Source organism: Calonectris borealis, chromosome 4 (assembly GCF_964195595.1).
Source record: "Calonectris borealis chromosome 4, bCalBor7.hap1.2, whole genome shotgun sequence".
NCBI classification, from domain to species: Eukaryota; Metazoa; Chordata; class Aves; order Procellariiformes; family Procellariidae; genus Calonectris; species Calonectris borealis.
Window position 1 is genome coordinate 14937215 of NC_134315.1, and position 27859 is coordinate 14965073.

The following is a 27859-nucleotide window of genomic DNA, read 5'->3' on the forward strand; positions in this document are numbered from 1 at the left end:
GAAAAAAGTACACATTATTTGTGGTGTTATTCAGCTGACCCTTGATTTGGTAGATTCTGCATCACTTGGAATCTCCAAGTCAAGTGCATATGTTGCAAAATACATACGGTTCTCAACAAATAATGCAGGAGTTAATGCATAGAGATGACTCAGGAATTCCTTTTTACATATGGGACACTGCTTCATACCAAAGCAAAGAATTGGATACTGGTTTCCCAAATCCCAGACTACAGCTCCAGTGACCTATGACTCTGATCAGTCTGACCTTAAACTGTGCAAATGTATGAATGTTCTGTCTTCATTTTTAATAATAAATGAACTTACAGGAAACGACGTGTTAAAGTGTTGCTAAAATAAAATAGCCATATTAAACTTAACAGGGTGCTTAATCTAGTTATCTACTACAGAAGTTACTTACTGCAAAGTAACTAACCTCTTTTTTTATGATAGTTTTTTCTGTAGAAAGACAGTTAAATGATTTTTTTTTTTTTTTAAAGAATAAGGGAAGCATTAATCAGTGTGAGGTATTCATTGGTTAAATAATACTACATTTCTGTAGTCTTCACACCAAATCAGTTTCATGTATATGAATTGGATATTGCTTTTCTTTACTTTTGAAAGATTTGTGTGAATACGCAATGATACACCATAATGCGAGCGAGACTGACTTATTCTAAGAATATACTTTACTTCTCTTAATGATGTTGTTTCCAATTCCTAAGATTTTTAGCTCGCTGTGGAACCCATTAAAGTATAGATGGGAAATACTTACGAGAGCTTAGATATTATTTCTTATGTTTTTGAATATGATGTAAAGGAACATACAGCAAATACAGGAAAATACATCTCAGAGATAATCAAAATGTGAAGGAGAAGAAAAAAGGAAAAAATATTGAAAAGTTAATTAGTTGGTCTAAAATGTGACATAGTATAACTTCTTATATTTATTTTCTTCTGTGTTATGACATAGAGAATACATGGTGCTGTGGTCTGGCTATTACTTTACCATTGCTTCATAACTTATTGTCTGAAAAATTAGAGTAGTTTCAGGAGTGGTCTGTGGGTTTACACAATATACTTGAAATACTTATAATTTAATTTTGTAGGGAAAATAAGGCATGTACATTTTTTGAAGGAAACTTTTTTTTTTGCTTACAATGAATGAAAAGAAGCCTTTTCTTTATAGCTCTTAAATAAAGATCAATTCTTATTTTATTGAATTAAGCATATGTATTCTATGTAAATTCTAATCTGAATATTATTATTTCAATTTTAAAGAAATGAATTTAAAAAGAGATATGGGAAGGAAGATAATGCAAATATTACATGGATTTTATCTTTTGAGTAAATTTTCATGCTTGTTTTTGACACTAATAAGAATCAGAAGTTTACTTCAAAGACCATTTTAAAAATTTGTTTGTACGTGGTTGTTACTGGTGCTTTTACGTTTAAAAAAGAGCTACTATTACAAAAACCCATCGTTTGTTTGCAGGCATTTTATGGATTGAACTGTTTTGCACAAACTGATTTGTATTAATCAGTTCTTAAAATATAGTGGAAGAAGTTTCTTCTTTCAGTGAGACTTGCAAGTTGTAGTGGGAATTCTGCACAGCCTGATGATGGTAGGCACGATCTTCAGTCCGAGCAGGCATACAAATAACTCTGTTATTGTCATGCATCTTTCTCCTGGGACTTTGTTGTGGTTGGTTCTGACTTCAGGTTTTGTCCCTTATGTAGAGGACTTTGAAATAATATGAATAAAATGTTAATCATGGAAGTTACATGAGATAACTTGCTACGCTCTTAAGCCTCTTTCATTAGCACACTTGGAGACGGAGGGAGATTATATTAACATATTTCCTATTATCCTTATTACCGCTGCTTAAATACTAAATCTCTGGCAGAACAACTCTCTAGATGTATGATCCTGCAAAGATAACTAGTTGACTGAGACTGTTGCCAGTGAGATACTGTTGTTGATTAAACACAACTGTATGTTATAACAAAAAATACTTACTTATTGGAATTTTATAAGCAAGATGATTGTTATAATGCAAATAAACTGAAACTCTTGAATAGTAAGTTGTTTGGAATTAAGTTTCCTACCTCTTTTAAGACTATGAACCGAACTATTATATTGCCTTCTGATTGCATGGTGTTTTCTGCTTTAAATTGCTATTACTGTAGCTCTGAGAGTCCCTAACTGAGACCAGAGCTAGAGATCCTTTGTGGAGCATTTGAACTTGTAACTAAGCAAGACACTTAAAGATGTGAAATGAAATCCTGGTTATACTGAAACAGGCTGCAGAGTTATGGTTGATTTAACTGAAGAAAAGATTTTCCAAGAAATTCTTAGCAGAGTGAAAGTTTAATACTCATTGTTTGTTCTACATTTTATCTTGTGAGTGAGAGTGAGGATGAAGGCTCAAATAAGAGAGTGCTAAAAGAGAAGTCTTCTCAAGTGCTTTTTAGGATTTTTTTATTAAGGTATGTTCCTCACTTTTTTGGTTTGTAAGAAGTGAACTGAATTCATTGGGACTATTTGTACATTGCTGAATTGGGTCCTAAGAGAGCATTCTCAGAAAATTCGGACAAATGGGAAGGAATTACGAGTAAGGACATTTCTAATTTGTGTTATTTATTCGTATTTCCAAAGTTATTCTGTACCCTAAACCAAAATAATTCTACGAATATTTATGCATAACAGTTGTTGGGTAAAACTTGCAATTTTTCCAAAAAGTGTAGTTTTGAAAGTATGTAAGAGTTGTAGCAATTAACCTACATGCACATTTATAATTCTAGAAAATGGACAGCGTATTACATTCAAAGACTGGATCTGATAGACCCAAATTGCTTAAAACATCAGTTATTGAAGATGTCCCCCTGGGACTTTGAGAAACCATTTAACAGATGAAAGTACATTTTGAAAAGTTTGACCTTACAGGCAATCATAAAATGAATCAAAACAGTTCTTTCCTCCCTGAAATGTACAGAGCCCATCTGTATCTAATCCAGTAATTATAGACTGAGTTCAATTACCTTTTCAAACTTGGAGCAGACTGGAGACTAGGCAGTGAACAAACATAGGGTTTTGTCTAGACCTCAATTGACCACAGTCTAAAACTTGAATTTATACTTAATTTTATTTTTAGCTTCGTTTGATAGTTTTTAAAGGATTTATTTTGCTACCTAGTTGCTAGATCATGAAAGTTTTTACTTCTTGACCTAGTGTTTACAGCTACGTTTCTATCCCAGTGAGGTTAATAAAATGACACCGAGTACTAAGAGTTTACTGGATAAATCATTTTAAATGCAACAAAAGGGAGTTAACCAGCTCTTTTGAGTCTTTAATATTGCTACAATGAAATTATGAAAGAATCTGAACAAAATTATGTCATTTATTCTCTGTGCTTGTATCCGTATATTTAATGTTCAGATTAAAAAAAAAAACAAACTTTGATGATGTTTTTTGGTCTTTTAGAAGAATGAACCCCAAACCTACCTGACTGCAATATTGCCAGTAGTTGACACAGATTAGAAACTGTGTTGAAAACATATTTTATTAATTTATTTCAGTTAGAGCAAACAGACTATCCATTCAGCCATACAGAGAGTGTTAAAGAATACATACACAGCTACAAGTTGTAGCAGCTAGTACGTACTAGTATGTTATCCCTTTGACCACCAGGTTGAAGCCCAGGCATCTTTTGATATTATCCGACAAACAAAACATACCACACTTGTTGAGAAGTATCCTGCGCTGTGTTCACTGTCTGACATAATAACATTGCCAACATGATATTCTCATTCCTTATACAACGTTTTATGTGCAATCTTCCCTTGAAAAGCGTTCTTTGCAATAAAGATATGTGCAACTTGCAGAAACCAACCGCAGTGTGCAAGACTTCTGTTGTTACAATAGTACATTTCCTCTTTCTTGGGTAGCAGTGGAGGAGCAATGATTAAGGACAGAATAAACACTGTATTTTTGACTTTTAATTGTGCGGTGTGTTTTTAATGGACTGGCGTTTCTTGGCAAGTGAAGGCTATGATAACTGGTGCGTTTAGTTTAACTTACTGATTCTTAATAGTAATCAGTATTTTGTAGCAGTTGCTGTAATTGGTTAAGAATGTGGTTCATGATGACTTCCAAGTCAACACGTATTTAGCAAATAAGCCATACTATTCCAATGAGTAGTAAATTTGATGTGACAAGCAGGAATCTTTTGATGTTTAATTGGTTTTCCTTGTAACACTTGAGAAAAAACTGATCTAATGAAATGTTGCGTAACTGTAAAGCTGAGAGGCCCAACCAATTGCATTGATTATTCTGAATGTATTTTGTCTCTATATTTTATAAGCATGGGAAAAGTTCTCTGATACTTGTCTTCTGTTTTTTTGTTGTATATAGTAGTTTTCTGGATGAATGATAGCATTCTGAAAAGATAATATGGAAATATATCAAATTATTTTCGTAATCGTAATTTTAAAGCAAAATTTGTAATAGTATATGATGAGGAAACATAGTATTTTTTGGCATATAACATCAGTCTTGTTCTTTTATTTCAAAAAAGAAGGACTGTCATGCACTCAGAAGTCAGGAAATCCAGTCTTCAATTTCAGTCCTTCATCAAAATCCTATTTACAAAAGCACTGAGAACTTGTTGTTTCTTCCCTGCCTTAACTCCACATCAGGAGCTAAGACCACCTTTCAGCTGTTGCTGATGGCGAATGTCATAACCTCTTGTAAAATCGTATTTGTATTGGTAGGTTTATCATAGAAGATAGGACCACACGCTGACTAAGAACAGTGAGCTCTTCCAATAAGCCCCATAGCACTTTTTTCTCCTCTTTACCATTATGGCCTTAAGAAATAAACAGTTCGCCTGGAAATTCTGGTAGTTTATGATGCCATTCAACATACCACCAGGCTTTGTAATTGAAAGTAAGGATGGTTGGTATAAATTTCTGAATTTTTTAATTTATGTAATAAAATTGTATTATAGCTTTGTAGGACTTCTAAGGCTACGACATCCAGGAAGCTGATCTGTTACTTGTGCTTCATTTTATAGGGCTTCAGTGTTGCACAGCACTTCAGAAACTAAAGTGTTTTAGACCAACAGCTGAAACGAGCATGTTCTGAGAGTAAACTAAGGCAATTCCTGTAGTCTGTAGGTTACCTGAAATGAGAAGTCTAGATTTTGCACTGTGTTTAGTCTGATCTAACTAAGTTTAATTGTAAGATCTAGCGACACTCCTTTCACCCCAAATGCTAAGGCTAACAGTAATCGTTAGGAGTAATGCCTGCTACAATAGATGAAAATTGTGTTACAGTAAAAATGGAAAAATGACTGTTTCATAGTCTCTCTCAACATTTTTCATGACCTTATCAACTCTCTGTTTGTCCCAAGTGAGGGTTGGTGGGTACGGTTCCACCTCTTTCCTCATTAGCAAAAGGAGTTTGTTTGGTTTGTGAATGTTGCAAGAAAATACTGAATTTCAATTAGGAAGTCGCATTCAACTAACACTGCCTAATAGATTTTCTGCTGTGTGCATTGCGTACACTATATGCTTGTAATGTAAGAGAAAAACAGTCGGTACTATTATTTTTTTAAAAACAACTGGTTTTTCAGTGTAATGGAAAGGGAAATTTTAAAAGTGAAAGTATTTGTCCTTTTGCTTCAGTGGATACTTTTGTGTTGACTATTTTCAAACCAGATTACTTAAGTCAGCTCTTACAATTGCATCTACATCCTCTGCCTCGGAGCACTTGTCTTTTAAGTGCCTCTATTCAAGTAAATTTTCCTTGTAGGATCATTTTTAAATCTAAAGGGAATATTAACTATATTATAGTCCCTGGACTTGAGTTTGGCAAAAAATAGTGGCTGTTCAGGAGTCACCCCATTTTCTCCTGTTTCACTCATTTAAAAGGAGGCGTAGCTTTCTTTTGCCCTCATCTGTTACTTCCAACTCTTACTTTTTTTGATGTGTGCTTTTATTTCTGGCTTTGTGTGTCATATTTCATCATAGCGCTCTGTTGAAATCTGTCTCTCACAATTTTAGTGTCACTGATTTCTTATTGTCAATATTTTCTTCTTTGTTTGCACTCCATTTGATTCCTTTGTTACTGTATTTGTTTCCTGATTTTCTGCCGACACACATTACAGAATTAATAGTTGCTTATTTAAATGGTAAGAAAATTTTAGCTGCAGGAAGGGTAAATTGGTTGCCCACAAATATCTAGTCAGTTGTTTTACTTTATTTCTGCAGCAGAAGGCTCTAATCTATATAATTTATTTTTCCTTTGTCTTTTTTTCCCCTCTCTTGTCCAGCTCTTGCTTTTTCGACTTTTTCCTTTTCTTGACTCCATTCATATCATTAATTAGTGATGGCTACTAACTGAGCAATAAAAATGTGCATGCAGTCATTAAAGCTATGCTTTTTTATTTTCTAAAATGCAAATTCCTCAAATCAGTTTAAATAAAAGAAAAATTATGTTGGGTTACCTGAACTTCATAAAGCGTCACGGTTCAGCTAATTTGATACAGTGCAACTAAATATAACTGAACAAAGTTACATTAGTAAAACTTTCTATTTAGACAAGGCTTTTTTGTTTTCCTTCTCTGTTTTTCTATCATTAGTCATTTTTGTCTGTCTCTTCCATGCTTATTGATGCTGTAGTCATGTCAGACACTTGAGTTGCTTATTGCAGAAACAGTTTGAATCATTATGAAGGGGACTGAAGAACATTCAGAACAAAAAAGAAAAAAATACCTTCAAACTGGTTTAGATATCTTGGCTTTCAGTATCTGCACTGCTGCTATACAGTTATACAGCTATCCATTGGTGTAATATTAGAGCTGCAGGCATTTGAAATTGTTGTGTGTTTCTGTGGGGGGAAAAATGATAATTTTGAGATACTCTGGATCTAATGCTGATGTGCCAAGGAGTAAAATATGCTATTAAAAACATGAGGTCATGTTAACCCTGTCTTTGCTGGCATATATATAGCATACACTGTTTTGTTTAGGCTATTTTGAACACTTTCAAGGACAATATTTTACATCTTAATAGATTTAATTATTGGTTTGGGGGGTTTGTTTCTTCCGCCCATTAAGCGGGGTTTTTTGTTTCATTACCCTAAATAAGGGTGCCATTCTTTCCAAATACATGGTAGCTCTTGTGTCTCTGGTATCTGTCTCACATTTGCACTACAAATATAATTATTGTTTTAGCCAGGGTGTATCTTATGATGTTTTGGGGTTTTTCATTCTTTACCTCAGACCATGCCCTTCTGCTGCCGTTTTTAATCTCTTGTCCATCTTCAACTCTTCCCTTCCTTCACTTTTCAGTGTTGCTTTAATTTTTTCACCTCTATGCCGCAGAGAGCTTTACCAACTCCTGTTCCATCTACTCATACAATCAGCTATCTGCTTGACATCTACCACATAATCTTGACCAGTCTCCTTATGGTAAATTCTCTTCCCAGTATTAAGCTTTCATGTTTTAATTCTGATTTCTAGCCTTAAAATTTTCATCTTGAAGTTGCTAGTGAGGTAGCTCCTCAGTAGGGAGGTACCTCATGTTTACCTTCCTCTCGTCCTAAGTACATCATGCCTGTGCAAGGGCAGAATACTGAAATACTGATGAAATATATTTCAGTAATACCGACTCATCTGCAGTGCAGAGCAGAACTGTGGAGCAGGGGTATGACAACTGTAAATCAGGTGTTTGTAACCCAAATAAAAACTGGAAAACATAGTATCACACCTGTCCTTGACATGAGAGACTGTTCACAGAATTCATATAAGAGCTGTAAAACATTGGTGTGGAAAATTGGAGTAGCATTTTACTCTAATCTTGAGGGAAAATTGTATACAAACCAGTACCCATCTTACAATAGACACTCCTATTTCTACATATTCATATCTGCTGAAACACAAGTATTTTATATAAAGCAAACAAGTTGTTTTATTATTTCCCCTGCAATGCAGTAGTATTTAGCTACTGCAACTAAACCTGGGCAATCTAGTTGTTACGGCAAAAGACACACAGGTAACATTTATTTCTTCACTGTATACAGGTTGGTGAGACACAATGAAACTGCTTGATGGACACTGAATCTTAACACAAAGCTTAGTAACTCTTTGGCTTCATCTATAAGCACAATCCCTTTCCTCCAACTAGAAGTTACATGCTCTTATCTTGGTGTACTTAAGTGCTGGATAACTGAAATGTGCTCTCATTGCAAAGTGCTTGTGAACATAAATCTGTCAATAAATATAAGATGTGCCAGTGTGTGTTTCACCATCTCACTTCCTAAGATTGTCTCACAGCTGGCTGGGTGCTTAGTTGTATTTATAGTCACTCAGTAATTTAAGAATTGAGACTGTGTTGCTTTCCTGAGCAACCATGAAGATAACTCCGTAGTTTACAGCCCTTTCTTCTTGGAGGCCCTTTGGAGTTGACCACTGGCTGAAACCTCAGACTCGATGTGGCAGTATATGGTGGTGGTACATGTCAGTGCAGATGCTGTTTCCTTTTATTTCAGCCAACCCTTTTCTTTTCTCTTCTTGTGTGCCTGTGCTAAGTTTTTTTGGCTTGTTTCTGTGTTCTCTCCCTATTTGCACATTGTTTATTTTCTTTTCTGTGGATGCATACTATCAAAAAGCTACCCACTACGTTAAGTTGTGGGTTGCTATGAGTTTGAGGCTTTGTAGAGATAGACATAATGCTTTCAGAATTGAGTAATACACTGCAGGGAGAGGTAGCCTATTACAGTAAATAGGTGAGTTAGCTAGGAGACGGGAATGGACTGTTGCATTTTCAGGTGTCTTGTCTGGTCTTGCAAAGCTCACTTCATTGAGTCTCTTCTTTCCCCTTTGTATTACAATCCAAGTGTTTGTATGTCTACGTGAGCCTTGAGTTTGGCTGAGTCTCCTAGATCATTCTCCATTACAGACTGGGGTAAGAGAAGGAGACCAGAAGCTTATATCTCCCATGTTAGCATTGTTTAGGATGATGCATATTCATGTGTCTTATTACATAGTTTCTTAGCTCGCCCCAATCACATCCAAGTTTCTTTTCTGCTGACTAATGACAATGACATGGCAAGAGCAAGCATTGATTTGCGCCAGTATGCTCCAGGCCCTAAATGTGTGCAATTATGACATATTTTTGCCATTGCTGCTAAGGAGCATTGCCAGATACAGAGGTTTTCATAAATCTCTCTTTGGGGTGCTGGTAAGAGGAACATACAGTACATTCAATGTCGTTGGGCTTTGGATGCAGCTGGAAAACACAGAAATTTTTCCTGGGGCAGTGCATGTGTGTGAAGGAAGGAGTGCGGGGAGGATAACAGGAGCACGTGATTTACCTTTTCTGCAAGAGAGGAGAAGGTTACTTTGCCGGGAAAAGTTGCCTACGTTCTCTGTTTGAGAGAGATGACTTTGGAGGGAGCTCATGTTAAAATGTTGTCAGTGTGCCATTGCGTTACCTTTGTTTTCTTGATGGTAAAAGTTAAAGCTGTTGTGTGTAACACTTTGGTTTCTGGCTGTGAATGTATAGAGCCAGGTTCAGGTTTTGCTCAAATGAGGTTTTACAGGGGCATCTACAGACAAAAGTATTTGGAGTAAACCAGTAACGCTGCAGATTGTAGTCTGGTTGGATTGATAGGGGCATCCTAGAACTGTTCATACATTGGGGTAGAGAATGTCGTTATTTTATGTATTGACAACAAAAACCTACTCTTTGAAATCAGTGCTTTTGTAATGGTTGTCCTTTTACGTTCAGCTGTTCACTTCCTTCTTTAAAAGACTCTTAGTCAAGGAGGTAAGGGCAATGCCATTCTGGAAACTCATCTCTTTAACTTTTTTCTCACTGCCTGTGATAAAGTTGGAATCAAGTTTTAAATTATGGGAAACACTATGTTTTCAGCTGCAAGTATCATAACAGCTTGCTGGTTTTCAAATGGCAGAGCTAGACAGTGAGTCACCCCGTGTAGAGGGGCTTCCTGAGGACTTCAGAGTTGTTACTGTGGCTTATGAACAGGTACTCTTTTTAGAAACTTCCGGCTTTTAAGCAGCTTAATTTTCTTTCTTTCTCTTCTTCAGTTATATATCTGTCATTGTATAATAGATAGAATAATTGGGTTTAGAGTATAGGATTTAGCTTTCTAGTTGTAAATAAGGCTGAATTTTTTTTTTTTTTTTTTTTTGTCTGAGATGGTCTGATAATTTCCTATTGATATGATTGAGGGAGGCTTAGAAGGTGGCCTTATATACAGGTAATGTAACAGCTAGAAGTGCCACATAATAGTTTATCATAATCCATATGGGAATTAGAGGAATGATCTGTTAGGTTGTATTTGTTTTGATAAAGATTCCTTCTACTGTATACTTGTATATTTTTCGCAACTTCTGTTAGATTTATGTGGCTGTTAACGGGTGTTCCCACAGGAAGCTATTTCAATCTATTGTGGTGTGAAAAATTTTCTAGGTTTTGGGCTATGATTTCTTGTTTTGATGTTATATTGTGGAGCATATCGGTGTTTCCTCATGTGAACTTCAAGTTCTTTTCCTTGCTTTTTGAAAACACAGCAAATGCTGAGGCTCTTTTAGCTCTTACTTAACTGAGCTATAAATATTTACTTATTTTAACCTTGAAGTTTTTTATGCATTATCATTGTTTTTGAGGGTCTGCATGCTGGAATGTTTCATGCAACCTTGTAAATACTCTTAGTCTATAAGAAACACTGTTTTTTCTGAACATAATGTCATTTTTTAAACTATGGTGACATATAAAAATGTTTCCCAGTTTGTGCTTTTTTTTTCTTCTCTGCTATTCCCAAACTTTTTATGTGAAAAACTCATAAAAATTTTTGTGCTGTCTTCTTGTTGGCCTCACAGTGTCGTAGCAGTTTCTCATGATTGCTTTTATCATTAAATATATTTCTTACATTTAACTTCAGCTTTTTTAATCTGAAAACTGTTTTAACTTTTTTCTTACTGATTGACATCTATCTCAAGTAAAATTAAAATACTCAGAAATCTGAATGCTTTGTTCAAATCGGTTAAGTAAGAAGTAGCCCATCAAGTAAAATCTTATGACTGCATACAAAGCTGTCTGTTGAATTAAAAAAACAGAAACCCAACTTTCATTTGCAATAGCAGTGTTCTGATTTTCATTAAATAAATTATGTTTTACTCTATTTTGTTTAAACTCAAGATTAATTTCTATGGTTACAAGGGATATAAATCTCTAGATTGCTTTTAAAAGAGGCTGTTTATTCAGAACAGGGCTGACAGTCTCTCCTTAAGAGACACTATTACTTAATTTTATTTTTCTAAGTTTAAATGCTTAAAAAATATTTGTAATGATACCCCAAAGGCATCATAAAAATGTAAAAATAATTATACTCTAGAATTACCAAAATTACAGGAAACAAACATTTAAAAAACCTTACTGAGATTCATGGCTGAGAAAAAGTGAGAAAGGAAAAGTGCCTTACTTCACAACTTAAATTCTTGTCAGAAGTTTCTGCTTTCAGTGATTAAAAATATACTTTTGAATTGTCAGCGTTACTCAGATGTGAAAGAATAGCTTTGATTTGCCTTTTAATTACAGCTAAAGCTTACTGTTCCCAAATTTTGCAAGCACTTTCTCGGGAGAAATTTCTATGTGACTATTTACTGGAATTTTTTCAAGTAGAAATTATTCTCTCCCATGGTTGGGGGGGGGACGACCATTTTTTCATAGGCCAAACCAGTTGGCAAATACCCCCAGGTAGATCAAAACCAGTATGAATAGCATTTTGTGGTGAACAAATGGAGGGGTCCAGAGACACTTCTTCATGCCACATCATACGTTAACTTGGGAAGCTAATGGTCATTTGGTGGTTAACTTCATAGAAATATGACAGAGCGATGTACTCTAAAGGAAGGGATTCTTCTCAGGCATTATGGCTGGACTTTGGTCTTCTCAGAAGATTCTTGAACTGGGACGAAGTAAGGTGCCTTTGTTTTCAGTGATACTTGTAGGCCAGCTTGTGCTCTGATAAATTTCTAGCCTTTGCTGTAGGGTTGAGAACCTGTTATGGTTTGCCTTAATTACCATTTTATAAGACACTTCTATTTCTTAGAAAGGGGTAGGGTGGAGGGAACAGGATAATATTAGCAGACTGGATTTCAGACTGACTCTGTTAGAATCCCTGTCCAGTCCAAGAGTTATTAAAACAATTATAAATTTTTTTTTTGCTACTGTTGTTTTCCTCACCTTAGTTTAGCCAAAATTTTTGCTGTTATAAGGACTAGTGGAGTAGAGTTATTTTCCCCAGGGATGGAGGAAGGATTCTTTTGTTTGGTTCTGCTTTCTAGGTGCTATAACAGAGGAATAGTAGCTTGCTCAGAAAATGCAGCAAAGCAGTCCATTTGAAGTGGGGCGGCACAGAAGAGATCTGTGTGCCTGACTGAGAAACTTTGTCTAGATTTACCAAAGATGTGAATAGCCTGTATCAGTGCGTCACTCCACATCAGCCACATGAGGACTTACAGTGACCAGCTGGCCCAGTGAGTTCCTAAGATTTAGGGCAGATGATCCAGGTCTTGGGGTTTCCTGTTACATGAGGAGGGGAAAAAAAAAAGAGCCCTTTGTCTTAGTTTTTCTGCTGATACCATAAAGCACTTGGATGAAAATCTTAATGTGTACAGAATTAGTTTCTTTCCAGTATTTTATTTATTTGCTTTTGTGCCCGATCTGTACATGTTCTTTAGATAAGGAATCATAAACTTCTCATTTCCAACTGGGCGTCTGCTTGGTCCAGTCCAGTGTTTTAATGGGGGAGAAACTTATTATTTGGCATAAATGCTAGAGCAATCACTAAAGTAATGTTTCATCTGCGTAATACAAATGAAGGTGTTGAAACATAATGAAAGGATTTTTGCACTAAGAACACTATTTTATCGATGGTGAAAATCCAGAAAAATGCTTGAACGCTGGAACAGAATGGTGCTTGTCCCCCTGAATTGTATTTGACAGAGTAGTAGGATTTTGAGACAGAGTAAGTGCTGTGTCCATTTGTGCTGCATCAGTGTGTAGGTGTACTAGTGTAAATACACTGAAAATGTAGAACTGTGAATGAAAAGGGCCGGGCAGAGGAGCGTGGGACTGCAGTGAGGCTCTGGTCCGGCTGCAGCTTCAGCAGAGAGCACGACAGCACAGCTGATGCCACAGGCTTAACTGCTCTGGTGCCCTGTGATGGCTTCCGCTGAAGCGGATTCAGTTTAGTCCCAAAGTGAAGCGCACACACATGTAACTCTCTCTGAATTGCACTGCAAAAACTTGGATTCTGAATTTCATAATGATGATCTGACAGAGTAACCTTTTATTACTCTGTTAAATGAGACTGGAAGTCTCTTTATATTGTAAAACATCTTTGAGTCAAGAAAACGTAGCACTAAATGAGCTCAGGCTGTGAGAACAAGGGACAAGAAAAACATCTCTTACAGAAAGACGCAAGCAAAGTGAATGCAGTTACTGAAAGGTTGTAAATGGCGTGTTTTGAACAGCAACGGTAAAGGCCAATTATTGCAAATATGTATTTTGACCAATTCACTTTTATCTCTCAACCAAAACATTCCCCACAATTGTTGTGGGGTTTATATTTTAGTCAGTGAGGTTTTGGATGATTGTGTAAAAAATATAAACGTTAAAGCAAGTTATGATTAGAGTTGGACAATAAACAAGAAAACCGGAAATAGTAAGTTTTATTAAAATCAGATGTTGCTTTTTTTTATTGAAAGTATTTGTTGCCACAGAGAATAAATGAAGACTGGTTACTAAAAACATTTAGCGTGACGTTAGGTTTTAGAAAGCCTACTGTTAATTTTTTCTGGAGGTCACCTCATGTTCCTGTTGACCCTCTACAGTCCATTTTCAGAATATTTAGATGTGCTTCTGTACGTGCAGGTATCAAACCAGTGTGTTCCCACAAGACCTAAGAAAAGAGTGACAAAGTTAACACAGACCTCTTTATCTTAAATTCTACATGTATTGAACCAGTTTTCTGGTTCAGAATTGAAATTCAGTGTTTATAAGTAATTATCCTATAAAATAAGATATTTCTTTTTTTATATTTATAAATGCCTGAAATACAAAGCATTAAAATGGTATTAAGAATATACAATATACTTTAGGATAACTTCAATCTTAAAAAAAAAATTCAATGGCTTCTAATTTTTTTTACAGTTGGAGTCTGCTATAGGTACCATACACATTTTTAAAACATGAAGCAACCCCACCCCAAAATGATACCCCAGTAAAACCAGTGATAATACTGGGTACTTTCAGTCTTTATTGTGGTCAGTGGGGAACTGGAGCTTTGAAACTCTTAGGTCTTAATTTTGCTTTACTCTTATTAGAAGAGTCTTGAACGAAAAATGGTTTGCAATTGTGTCACAAAATTCCAAAAATAATCTCTTTATCATGCACTTGACCAAATCTTATACCAACTGTGGATTATTGTTGAGGAAAACATGGTAAGATGAAATGTGGGGCATTTAGGCTGATAGGGAGTTATTTACTACCAAATTTTCCACTTTGTATAATAAACAGTGAATTAAAAAATCAAAATAACCAAGCGGAAATCTAAAGTGCACTGTAGAGGATAAGTATTTCAAATGTGAACTGAGAGTAGCAAAAATCAATGGCAGGCAATTTTTGAACCATAGGCAATATTTATAAATACATGCTAAGAAAAGCAGGAATTAAAAACCAGAAAATATTTCCTTTAAAAGCAAGCTGGTTTTTTTCTTTACTGTGAAAGACAGTGCTTTTTCACTCTTTCCTTTTTGCCAGTTTGATGCTAAGCAAAAGGAAGCATTTTCTGCTCCAGACCAGGCGTTAGGAAATTGGCATTGCTTCTTACTGCAGTTTAGAGGTTTCTTAATCGGTTTGTTAATGATCACTAAATACTGCCTGTGGTATTCCGCAAACAGGTTTTATCTTCCAATATCCCACAATGGCTAATACAAATTTTTGCAGCGACTTCTTAAAATTTTACTTCAGTTTTACAAAAAAATACTGTTATTTTAAATTAGAAAAATACTGATAATGTTACACATTTTATTTTCTAAATCTTTTTAAAGTTTTCTACCATCTTCACCTTGAAGAGTCAAAATGCCTCAGTCTTCATTTTCATGGCTTTTAATTAAATTTAATTCAATTTTGAATGTTCTTCCCCATGTACCACACATTTTATTAATACAGCACCCCCATTCTTGGTTATGTTAATTCCTTTGCTCCAAATGCAAGACTACTAATAAAATGCAGTTAAAATGTTGCCCTGCCTGTTGCTGCTGCTGTAACATACATGCTGATGTAAAGCAGAAACTGAACAAAGTCACAATTTTCCCGAGATTAGAGGTAGCCAGGCTGGCTGTCTCCTCGCCTCCTGCTACCCGCTTCCAGCGTCGGGCCACCCCCATGCCACAGTTTAGATGTTATTTGCTCTTTTGGGTTTCAGATTACGAGAGCAATTGATCTGTGTGACCTATTTTAGAAACTTTCACGTTTGCTGGGGAAACCTAAACCAAATGTATCCCCTCGAGAGACAAATCAGCTGAAGACTGGCCAGTTGACGTTTGGAGGCAGCCAGTGCTCCTCTGCAATGAATTCTGGTAGGACAGCACCACCTCATGGCCTACTAATAAGTCACCATCCTAACCCCTTTAAATAACAATTTTCACACTGTTAAATTCAGAGCTGAAGCTTCAGATCTGAATTTAATCTTTGGTTTAATTTAATTGGTTTAATCATTGTTGCATGTCACTGTATCAGGGAATTACATCATTTCGTCTTTTGAAGATTCCAGTTTCTGAAATGTAGAATCCAGGTAATAGTATTTTAAAAACAAAATCTTGTCTGTTCTTAGGCAACATCCTGCAGGAGCCTGTGTGAATTCAATGGGCTGACAGTGCTTAAAATACAACCTAGAAGGAAGCTGTGTAGGACCTGGCCTTTCATGTGTTGTATTTTTAAAAAGTTTATAACTATCTAATCAAAGGTAGTTTGTAGTGGAAAACTTCTCCATAGAAGTAATTTCTGCATCAAAACTTTTCTAACTGGTCTTTCCCAACTGTAATAGTTTAGGTAAGAGCCCAAGCTCTTAATTTTAAAATTATTTAATATAAATTGGGTTTCTGTTTGTAGTATCTATTCTGTTTGGGTTTGATTCCAGATTTCTGAAAATGCTTGCCTTTATTTCATGCATTAACCATGGAAAATTTCCCTTTTTTTTTTTAATATGGTTTAGACATTGGAAACAATTTTTTTTTTGTAACAAAAACAAGTTTATATTCTTACACCAATTACTGTATCTCCTCCTAGTACTGAGACTGTACTTTTTTTGGTCAGAAACATGCAGTCCCTGTGCATCACCTAATGTCTTATTGAAATTCTTCATTTCTTCTGAAACAGGCAGTGGTTATGTTTGGGTTGACTGTATGTTTGGAATCAAAAACATGATAGGTGTCTAGATATTAATATTATAACAATCTTAAATTTTCTGCTCTTTGCAGAGGGGATTGTAGAATGTAGTCATCTCTTCATGAATCTGTAGATGGGATCTATTTAGGTAAGACATTTGAAAATCAGGCTTTTTGGACATACTGAAAAATTAAATGTAAAACTTTTAAATTTTTTTTTTTTTAATTTTTATGGTTAAAAAGACACTTCCATCAGCAGTGCTTGTCAGTGCTGCTGAATCAACAGTAAATGCTGTGTTTCTTACGACTTTTGCAAAAGCCTTTCTATTATGTTTCAGTTTTAAGTATTTTTAAAGTTTTCTTTAACAAAGTACATCTTTTAAAAATTCAGAATGGCAGTATAGTGCGAAGTGTAACAGTCAATTTTATATGGTAGTAAATAGTTGCTTATTGTTCTGATGGAAGAGTAAACTTGATAAAATGCTATGTTTGTTCAATGAAAATGACTATTCAACGCTGTCAAATTCCCCCTACAATATGTCACGGGAACCCACTCCAATCATTTTAATCGTAAACAATGCTGCTGCTTCTTGCATTGGGTTAAACGTATGCAAATTGGAACCTACTGTTTCATGAGTGATCAATTCTTTGTTAGGAGTGGAAAGAAATGTTGTATGTATTGCTAAGATACTGAAGGAAGCAGAGTCAGCATCTTTGTTCTAAAGTATATGCATCTTTTGAAGATGCTGCTTTGGAGGGAATGCTTTCCTGTTTCTCCTTTTATTTAAAAATACAGTCTGCTCTAAAATCATAAGAAAAATCTCTAAATAGAAGAACATTTACCATTTCTAGTGAAGGCCCCAAGTATAAATAAAGCTGTGCATGCCACCTGTGGTAGCAGATGGCAGCCATTCACAGCTTCCTTTTGTGTTGGATCTGCATTATATGCAATATTTGCTTTTATGTTTTAATAAGAGCTGTTTAACAAAATCTACAATGGCAACAAAACACAGATATGTGCATTAAAGAGGTAGTTTACAATGACGATAAACTTTTTGAAGTGCAAACTGGAACCTGAAGTAAGTTTAGAAAAGTTACATTACAGGCTTTAATGTGAATTTATAGAGTGTTTTTCACTTGTGTGATGCTGACGCTTTTGTTGCCACCCAGTGGAAAACTGCTGCTGCTTCACTGTAGAGCATCAGTTGGTTTATCGTGATCTTGGGAGTTTTTAAATAACACCTGGAGTCTCCAGCTTTGGTACCTGTGCTTAGGAGCTTATCATTTTAAGTTTCTTAAGTTGTAACTAAATATACCTCCTTTCATGGCAGATGCGTCTTTTAGAGAGTTTCCCTACTGGTGCTATCCAGCTTCTGCTCTCCCTTGTGCTGATACAGGTATTTGTGGAGCTGAAATGAAAGAAAACCATTCTTTATATTTGGTCTTAAGCATTATTAACCCCCATTTTCAGAATAGTAATTTTAAAAAAAAGTGATTTCAATATTTTGGTGTGTGGTATTGACCCTCAAGGGAGTGCCAGTGGGAATGGGAAGAGAAGAGGGAGAGCCTGGAATTTCCTAAGCAGCCTTCGTTGTCAGAAAGGACATAACCCTCCGTATTCTGGTAGCGTGCAGAAGCTCGAAACATGCTGTTAGTATAACGATGTAACTGATGTTGGCAATATTGGGAGGAAAGGTGTTTTTTTTTCCGATGATTCTCATAAAAGTGTCAGTTATATCTGGAAATTCAGTAGTATTCTTTCCCGTAAGATAAGTTTAGTCTTAATATAGTGCAAGAGTGTTGCAACTATGAAGGGCATTTCCCTAAGCCCTCCTATCCCTTCAGGGGAAAAAGGAAATAATTTCATTATTTCAAGGTTGAAGGAGAGGTTTACTTCTCCACTCCAGACTTTCAGAGAAGAAGAAAGCTAATTTCCAGAGGCAGAGAATGGGAACCACGACAAGAGACCGATACTCAGATGTGTTTGTGCTTCGTCTTCAAATTGCGTTCATCTGTCCTTTTGATGGCTGTGTCAACTGGTGGGTATAATTGTTTTGCAAACAGGCATATACAGCAAATAGGAAGTTGCAGTTATGATGGATGGGTAAATGGAGTGAAAAAAATGGGTATGCTGAAATGCAAGTGGGATTTAAAATTGTTCTAGGTCTACTTGAAAGATTAATTAGAGAAGATACAAAAAAGTAGCCCAGAGGCAGTAAAAAGCAGGGGGAGAGAGACTGACTGGCCAAGAAAACTGTTGCAGAAGGGAAGACTTTGTAAAGGTAAAGTCAGATTTGGCAAAATTCACAATGAGTTAATTAATTGTATTAAAAACTCCCAAAGTTAAAATATTCTTTAGCTATGTAAATAAAAAGAGAATTAACAAAAAAGTGGATTTGTCGTGCAGCTGGAGTATAGATTAAGAATAGTTTAGGCATGGTCTCCAGACTAAATTAGTAAGGAGAAAACCATGGACCATAAAAGCAAGATATGTGCTAGGAACCAGAGCACGTTATTGGAAATTTGTACAAAATTTCAGAACTTCAATGCAGTCAAATTGTAGTTATCAGTTAATCTCTGGATTGAGTTCAGATACAGTGGATTTGAGAAATCCCAGGTTCTGAAGGCAGCTATTTTTAATGAAAATACATCGAATTGAAGATGGTACCACTTGATCAGAGGGAAGCAAATTTAATGCCTATAATTAAGTCAGCAGAGCGAAACTGATAATGGCATCAGTAGGGCCGGACTCAGAAGTGGTCTAGAATTCAGAAAAGATTTTAAGGGGAAAAAGATAAATAGAAAGCAAGATACAATGCAGTATAATTTCTCTGTTACTAAAAATAGGATGTGCCCAACCAACTTGATACTTTAAAAAAATCTGCTTTTCCTTTGTTAAGATGACCTGGTGTCTGAGTGAAGTGTCTGATTAAGTGCTAATAGGAAGTCTAGAGATTGGCAGAGAAAATATTAATGAATAAGATGAATAAGCAGAAGCCATGCTTCTGTGTTGAAAGAAGTGTTGAGAGGTTAATAGTGGAATTACTGTTTGCATTCCACAAAATAAGAACAGGACTAAACAGGATGAGTTTTAAAATCAGTCCCAGAGTAAGATAGATCGATAAAATTTACTGGTGAGGGAACGCTGAGAGGAAGGAGGGGGAGGAGCATGATATGTTACAGCAAGTGCTGAATGACTCTGGGGTCTGGAGTTGTGGGGAGAAGAAAGAAATTCAGCAGTAGAACATGTATTTAGAGACTGAAATGAAGAATAAGCTTGAAACTAATCAATGAAAGTGGTGGTAAAAAAGGTATTTGCATGTGAGTTACAAAGTAACTAACACCAGTGAATGCCCTTCTAGTCATCTGCATTGGAAAAGCATGGATGCAAACTGGAGCAAATGCAAAGGAAAGTTATGGGTTAGGCAACTTCAGAACTATCTGATGAGAAGAACTAAAAGCTTGGGGTCGTTTGTTTGGGGCTACAGAAGTTAGAGGGGGATAGGACAATTGACAAACTCAAACACGTGTGCAGGGAAGCAGAGCTTTTAAGGGAAAGGACTTTTGAAGCAAGAACAGATGGATAGAAGTTGGTAATCAGTAAATCTGGAAATCTGATGGTTCTTATTCATAATAAGAGCAGTAGGATTCTAATAAAGCCATTCAATTGGAATAGGGAGATGTTTTATTACCTTTAGGCTGGAGCTTGATAACTGTAAAGGGTGTATTGTGTGCCTCTGATAACCCCAGAATCATTGCAGGTTGATGACACTGGAGATATCTTCAAGATTTATATTTGTATAATCAGAGATATTTTGTATCTGCAGAAGATTAAGCATTGTACCAAAAAAAAAAAAATCTGTTTTTTTTTTCCATAAAATTTACATTCCCTGTTATGCTAGTGGGACCTTCTTTTTTGTAAAAATTGTTTAATTTTGTTGATATGATAATGACAAATTGAATCCAAAACTATGCCAGTAGTACATGGTAAGAAAAGGCAAAAGAGAAATAGCAGCAGTGCAGGATCACAGAAGATGCTGTTAGAATTTGAGGGAAAATAGAACAAGAAGTCTCACTTCTGATGCAAATCTTGGGAACTAAGAGCTTGATGCGAGTATGGGCATAATGGTGTCATTCTAAATTCATGAAAATAGCTTTACAAATGAAGGAGAGGCAAAGTGGGGTCAGTGCAATTCAAACACACGATGACAATTTTAGCCTAAATAGAATGCTCTTTGTGACTAGATGAATTAATTACTGTAAGACAGTGTTCTTGCTTGTCATTCTGATTCTTTCTGCTTGTTAATCACTCCTAAATTGTAGCTATTGCAGTAATATTAAGATTTATTACTTATAAAGTTTTGCTAATCTCTTTTCTAGTTTAGTGTTTGTTCACATATTAATGTAAATGTTTTGAAATGTATTTCTTATTGTACACTTCTACTCTTTGTACTTTCTACTACTCTGTAGTACTTTCTTTCTGCCTATTAAGTATTATTGTTCTACTGAAACACTGTATGACTGTTTTAAATGTTTTGCTTTCGTAGTCAAGCTTAATTTACCTATTCAGCAAATTTCATGACTTACCAAGTCTGAGCCAAGGAGGAGTTTACTATACGAAAAATAAGTTCCAGTGGCGATGAGAAGGAACATCTGTAGAATGGTTTGGCTTATTCTTTGTGCCTCATTGATCTTGTAGTGATTTCAGTATTTCCCTTATTGCTTACGATGGTGCTAACACACTTTAGGAAACTTTGGATCTACTGGAGATACTAGCAGAACTCAGTTTGCTATGAATGGGATGAAATTTCCCATCCTGTTAATCACATGGAAAACTTTAAACATGAAAACTAGGAAAATTCTTATCCAATACAACAAGTTGTAGTAAAAATGAAACAGAGCAAATAATAGTAGGGAAATGTATGCGTATTTATTTGCACAAGGAAACACTTATTTTTAGTTGTACAAATCATTGTGCTCTTACTAAGTACATTTTTTTTCCTCTTACTTTTTCCAAAGAGCTGCTGATCTTTTGAAAAAAAAAAATTGGCGGAATTAATCTTCTATTTATCCAAACTATTCTGTGTTCTTTGTGGGTTTTTTGTTTGTTTAATTACAAGGAACATTTGCATGAAAATAGGATTTTAAGACTTGAACAGCTTCTGATGCTTTTTCCCAGATGCATGGAGTAAACCACATTTATTGTATTTGTAAACTAAACGAACTATTGTTTTGTAAAATTCCGTGCATGTCTTTTTACACTGAATATTTACAATGAATATTTGAGAATATGCTTTAAAAAGGTTCCCCCTGCCTCCCCCTTGAAAATATATACCACTAATGGATATAATTCTTCCCCCTCCTTCTCCCCCCCATCATGTCTCCTTCAAGACCTGCCAAGGAAGTGATATTGGTAGTCATCATCAAATTTGATTTCTGTAGTTCCTCCATTCTCTAAGATAAGCAGCATCTTATGCTACACCAAATCTTTTAAATCAGACTAAAGTTTGCAAAAGTTCCTTCAGATTTTTAGGAGTTTTTTCATCTTTTCAAAGGATCTTTGTAAAGACTTTTAATAAAGAAAATCAAGTGGATTTATAGCAAAATGTATCCACAGTGAAGTGGAAATCCAGAAATAGAAATTTGATAGGGATGTATGCTCTGGCAACCCCTACTAATGGTTATCAGATGATAGAGATAACTACTGGAGTTTGGGCACAAACTGGTCACTCTATTATGGCAAAAATAGAAAGGAGAGGGACAGCACCTTGCTCTACAAGTTCTAATAACTGAACTTGAATATTTATATCATGTCTCATCAGTAAAATGTTTAAAACTTTCTTGCGTGATCCTCTAAAATGAATTTATTTTCTAAAATGTACATTAGGTTCTGGATTGCCAGTTTAGATAATGTTTCGTGTTATTATAATCATGTTTAATATTTTCAATGTTTAATATTGTAGTTATATTTAGTGTTTAGTGTGTATGCTTTTTGGATAGAAGACATGTATTTTTACTACTTTTCTGAGTTGTACTTTCATACAACAGATCTTTTTTAGATGATTTTTATGTATTGACTGCTTGCAAAATGTGAAAATTCTACTGTAAAAGAGTAAATTTTATGATTCTGTTTGATTACAGAATAAACAATTTTACAAATTCATGTTTGAAGTGTGGAATACTGAACTTTAAACATAAAAGTAATCAGTTATCTGACTGAAGTTTAATTATGATTTCTATTCATTTAGATTTCTCATATTGGAAAGCTGAAAGATTTTCTTCTGCAACATAGAAAGGACTACATTAATGCTTACAGGTGAGTGTGCATTGTGTTTAAATACATGTATTTATTTATTTTCAGATTTATAAAGTGAACTACTTAAAAATCTATAGGCATAACAACTAAAAACAAAACATAGATTGCTTATTAATTGGCTTACTGTAAGCTACTTAAGATAGTAGTAGAAGAAGATAGAAGATAGAAGAATAATGCTGTCACAAGAAGAAAATGGTGCTAAATAAAGTGAGGCTCAGAATTTGAAGATTTCTGGCGCTTAGGTGTGAGTTCTGAAACAAAACAACTTGGCAGTCCAAGTCCAGCATCTTTTAAGGACCTGCCGAGTAGGTTTCTGAAGCGGTTCATGAGGCAGCAGAATACTAGATTTGGTGATCCAGGTTTTCCCTTTCACTCGGTGGTACTAAACCTACCTATTATCACTAAGTATACAGTCAGTAGCATCAACAGGTCCTGGAGGAGAATGATGCGAACTCTTCAGACTTCAGACTCTGGAACGTGAATTTCAGATGAAGGACACCATTGAGAACACAGTGTCAGGGGACAGCAGCACACGATTTACTTTTCTATGACAAAAACTGCAGGCTTCTGTTCTGGTAGTTATTATTGTGTGGAGAAAGTTTTGATTCTCTTCAGCCATTAGGAAACATTCAAAACTGCTGTATCTGCTTACTTGCTGATAGCTTTAGTAGTAGGATTTTTAGAAGATTAAAACACAAGTTTACAGGTTGTTGTTAGTAAGAAGAAATAGGAATATTTTGTGATCTGCAGATTTAACATTCTTAATGAATTACTAAATCGAGTTATCCTAAGATCTAAGTGTTACCACAACTTGTATTTTGGTGAACTGAGTACAAATAATCATATCATGTGAGAAATGGAAAACTTGCCTTTTAATGAAAGTCTTGTTATATGCAAACTTAGTAGTCGTATTATAGGTTGCACAGTATTTCATTCCAAAAAATACTTCACAGGTATCTCCACTTAACTAACATTGCTGTTGTAAAAAGAAGTTTAACAATTTCAGTTGGGGGGTGTGTGTATCCAAATGGAACAATGTAGGTAAGCTCTCCCTTTTAAAGGATCTTCTGAAACTTCACAGTTTCCTGTGTTGTATTTCTCCAGTCCCTCAACATAACTGCAGTATTGCATGAGGTGAGTCAGCCCTGGCCGCATTCCAATTCTGCGACAACCCTGACTAAAGCTAAGCTGTTGCTGCAATCAAGGTAGAGAAAATGCAGTCTAAAGTCATCTTGGGTTGAAGACACTGAGTCCCAAGTCAGTTTAATACCTTTCTCCAAAAGGCTTCACAGGTACCAAATAGGAGTGTTACCCAGACAGATATCCATCTCCCAGGAGAAGACAATAGGAACAGATGAGCCGTCTGCTATTCCTTAGGCTCAGCCCATACTGGAGGAACAGTCTTTCTGAGAAACAACTTCTAGGCCTGAAAGGGTCTGTCACAGTAATAGCAATACTATACAATCAGTGGTATCAAAATGTGTCCCTAAGTAAGGTGCCAGAAGATTTCTGGCACCTTTTTTTTGTCTCCCTGAGATTTTAAAAGCAGTATTTTGTTGTTTCAAAAATGAGACAAAAAAAAGAGATGATTTTGGCATGTTTTGTAAGTGTAAGGCCATGAGAGCTATTCGTAGTCAGTGCTGGTGAAAATGAAGCTCAGGGGTGTGGGTGGCAATTCTGTGTGCAAGCAGCAAGCAGAAGTAGTATACAGCTACATGTTATGACTAGCTCTCTGCTTTTCAATTCCTGTTGGAATAGGTCATGAACAACACTAGGTGGAGCTACCAATTTAATACTGAAATAACTGTTTTTACTGTGTGAAAACTTCGTGTGAATGCATAAGCTGAGAAACTGCAAATAACTGCAGTAAGAGCAAACAGTCAGTAGCAGTTAAATTTTGGGTATTTGTATTTTATTACCAGTAGTGTGCATAAAATTGAAGTGATAACAGGAGTAAAAATTTGTCCAAGCTATTTTGGTTTCTAAAATTTTTTTAATGTTCTTTTTGTAAACTCTCTTTTAACCAGTTATCATGGTAATTCTCCCCCCCGACACCTCAGGTGTTAACTAAGGAGAGGAAAAAGGAAGTGTCATTTCCTCCAGATCTCATCTGTGATTGCAGTTGATCCTGTCCTTAATGGTCAGACTTAAAACAGATAGTACTGTCAAATTCCATACTACATTGCTTATGCTGTTCTACTTCGTGGATGCAGAGAGGATCATCGCATCCATGCTGTCAGTCTCACAGTGTTAGCAAATGCCTCACTCATTCAAGACAGCAGTTTTAATAACTTTTCAATACTTAAGCTATGGGGAAAATTTTTAAACAGCTTAATACTAAAAGGCTGTGCTGGAATTTCTGTAGGAGGTTTAATTTTTTTAATGAAATTTGACTACTCTCTATTTTGTCAATCCTGCTATTTGTTTTTCAACTATAACATGACGTGTTGGTGAAATTCGGCTTCTGAGTTACCAAGTTGAATTATTGTACGCCTTGTAAAACTTCTTCGTAATGTGTTACATCCAGGTCCTTGATTGCTTCCTTGACCTTACTTTTGCAGACTATAAATTCTTTATTAATAGAGTTTTTATTTTTGGCATACATGAAATAGCCTGCTACAGAAGGGATGTCTTTAATTCATTTTTAGGGGAAGATGTTTAGCAATGTGAAAGACAACTGGAAGAAGGATTAGTTGAAACTAAGGCCCTGACCCGTTTTATCAAACTTCAAATATTTAACTGAAATACCTAAATTAAGTCCAAAAAGTTCAAAAATTAGTAATTGCTTATTCACCTTCTTTCTTCTTGATTTGACTGTTAGCTATAAAATACGTGAATGGCAAAACATGTGAAACTAGTGATGCAGTGATCTGTGCTTACCGACTTACAAGCAATTGTACCTTTGTCGTCTCCTGTTTATCAGGATTCATTTGCTTTCTCTTACACCTTGGTTTTCAGCTTTCTGTGATAAGGAACTTTTCCGTTTTGACTTCTTGCTTGTTTTATCCTGTCTACCATCGTTCTCTCCTCTGGATAGAACTTCTGAGAGCTTTAGTGGTACTGGAGATGTGGTATCATCTTCCACTGACAGCATGAGTTATGATGGAAAGAAACGTGAAACTGGCCTGTTAGAAAACTCTCATTTACAGGGGTATTTCTTTCGTCTCCCTTTGGTCATAAACTGTTTCCAGCAGAACAAGTTGATCACTCTTCCTGGAAAGGAGAAGGCAGGGACTCTTGGTTCCTGAAAATGTTAACAAGATGCAGGTGCTTTTTTATTTTTACTTATTAAGCAAACTGTGATCATTCCTTTCAGATGAGGATTTTACTTACTTTCCCATTTTTAGTGTATGACTGCTATACATTCTATATATTCTTCCTGTCAGTCCATTTGCTATAATGCATTCCTCCGTTGCTTTCTACACTATGCTGTGTGAGATCCTATTTTCAGTCTTTAGTAAATTGTCTGATGTTTCATCTGTGAACAACTTGTGCCTTTGCTTTTCATCATCAGCTCCTTCATATTTTTTGATCACTGAACCACCAAGACGTTTGTGTTAAATATAGTTCAAGGAGCTAGCTGTAATGCCCTAACACTTGGGAATTTGAAATGGTCCTCTTGGGATTCCTCCACAGTCTCCAGTTTGTCTGAAGGATCTTTCAAGGTTTAGACAGTATAAAGACCAGTAGTTATTTCTACTGTTTTAATCAGACATTGTAAAGGAATTGAGAGGATTCTAGATTTTGACCACAGAACACCTAATACTTAAAAAGACACTCTTTGAGAGAAGAGCTTTCCATCTGGGATTATTAGACATCTAATTTATTGTCTTTTGCAACTGCAGAGATATTTATGTAGTTCATCAGTGTAGCATAGATTGGTTCTGAGTAGAAATGATGCTTTTTCCACAGGAAAGGCTGGATGAGTGGCTTCTGATGTGTCTTCATTACATGCTTCTGTGGTCCTGTACAGTTAAGTGTTTGAACACTTCATATGTTGTTTATTGCAATAATATATTTTGAGAAAACTCTTTAACAAATTATTTTTCTGTCTTAAAAAATAATATTGGTGCCCGGTAATTATGCCTCTTGCCCTAGCATTTATCTACCTAGTAAAGCTAAAAAAAAAAAAGAAGCAATAAATCAGTTACATGTTTGCCACCTAATAGAAAATCATTAAATGCTTACCCTATGTTTTGTGGAGAGTGTTCCCTTGGCTTAACCAATAAAAGAAAAGAAGTAGGCATTAGAGGACTCTAAAAATAGTGTCTTACTGGCTGCTATGCAATGCCAGACTGCTTTCTCATCTTGACTTAATTGTGTTTTTACAAGAAGCAAGGCTTTATTTGTTATACTAAGATAGTAAAACATGTAGATGATTTGTAAGGACTTTCTTCAGGGTGGAGTATATAGTATTTTCCTGTTCTCCAGGGAATTATTTTCAAGTTATTTCTCTTCTTTTTTGATTGTAATATGTTCATATATCACATTTTAGAAATAGTAATTCTTCGTAGCAGCATGCTGGAATTTCTCAGCAATATTTTACAAAACTGAAAATACTAATTCAGGTGTGCCTGTACTGCTTGTTCTAGTAGCTGAAGCTTCCCCACAGACTTAAAAAAAAATGTTTTAAATATGTTGTTGTGGAATGTTTTGTCATTTGAGTAGACAAGTTTTTACTTTGGATTTATGTTGGACAGCATTTGGATGGAAAAAAGGCAGTAAATTAAAATGCACAAAACAGAATAAATAATGTTTAAATTTAGTAGTTAAATAAGAAATAAAATAGTTTAAAACATACTAGATGCCCAAAGGGAAGAAGTTTAAAAATGTCTGCTGTATTTAAAACTAAGATTATACATACATGTACATATGTGCATATACCTACACACTTATGGGGGGGAGGGGAAACAGTTATGTATATATTTGTAAGGCAATATCTGCAGGTGGTAAATTGGGCATATCTCTGCTAAAACAGTACATATCAATATTTTAGAACTGGTTTATTTCATTTTATTGCTTCTCTCTCTTGTTGGAGGAAAATCAAGTTTTTCTGCTTGAT

General features: G+C 35.4%; 1 protein-coding gene across 8 annotated transcripts in view; it reads left to right on the plus strand.

Annotated features, from left to right (window-relative positions):
- The window catches only part of STX18 (syntaxin 18), a 70607-nt gene that overhangs the window by 12884 nt on the left and 29864 nt on the right, over nucleotides 1-27859 (plus strand). For 4 of the 8 annotated variants that reach the window (XM_075148749.1, XM_075148751.1, XM_075148750.1 and 1 more), the window contains exon 2: nucleotides 22730-22797. In XM_075148749.1, the coding sequence (XP_075004850.1) occupies nucleotides 22730-22797 (68 nt within the window). Of the gene's footprint in view, nucleotides 1-18377; nucleotides 18521-22729; nucleotides 22798-23901; nucleotides 24090-27859 lie in introns of those variants that run through there. The other 4 variants (XM_075148755.1, XM_075148756.1, XM_075148753.1 and 1 more) reach the window with 4 other exon arrangements.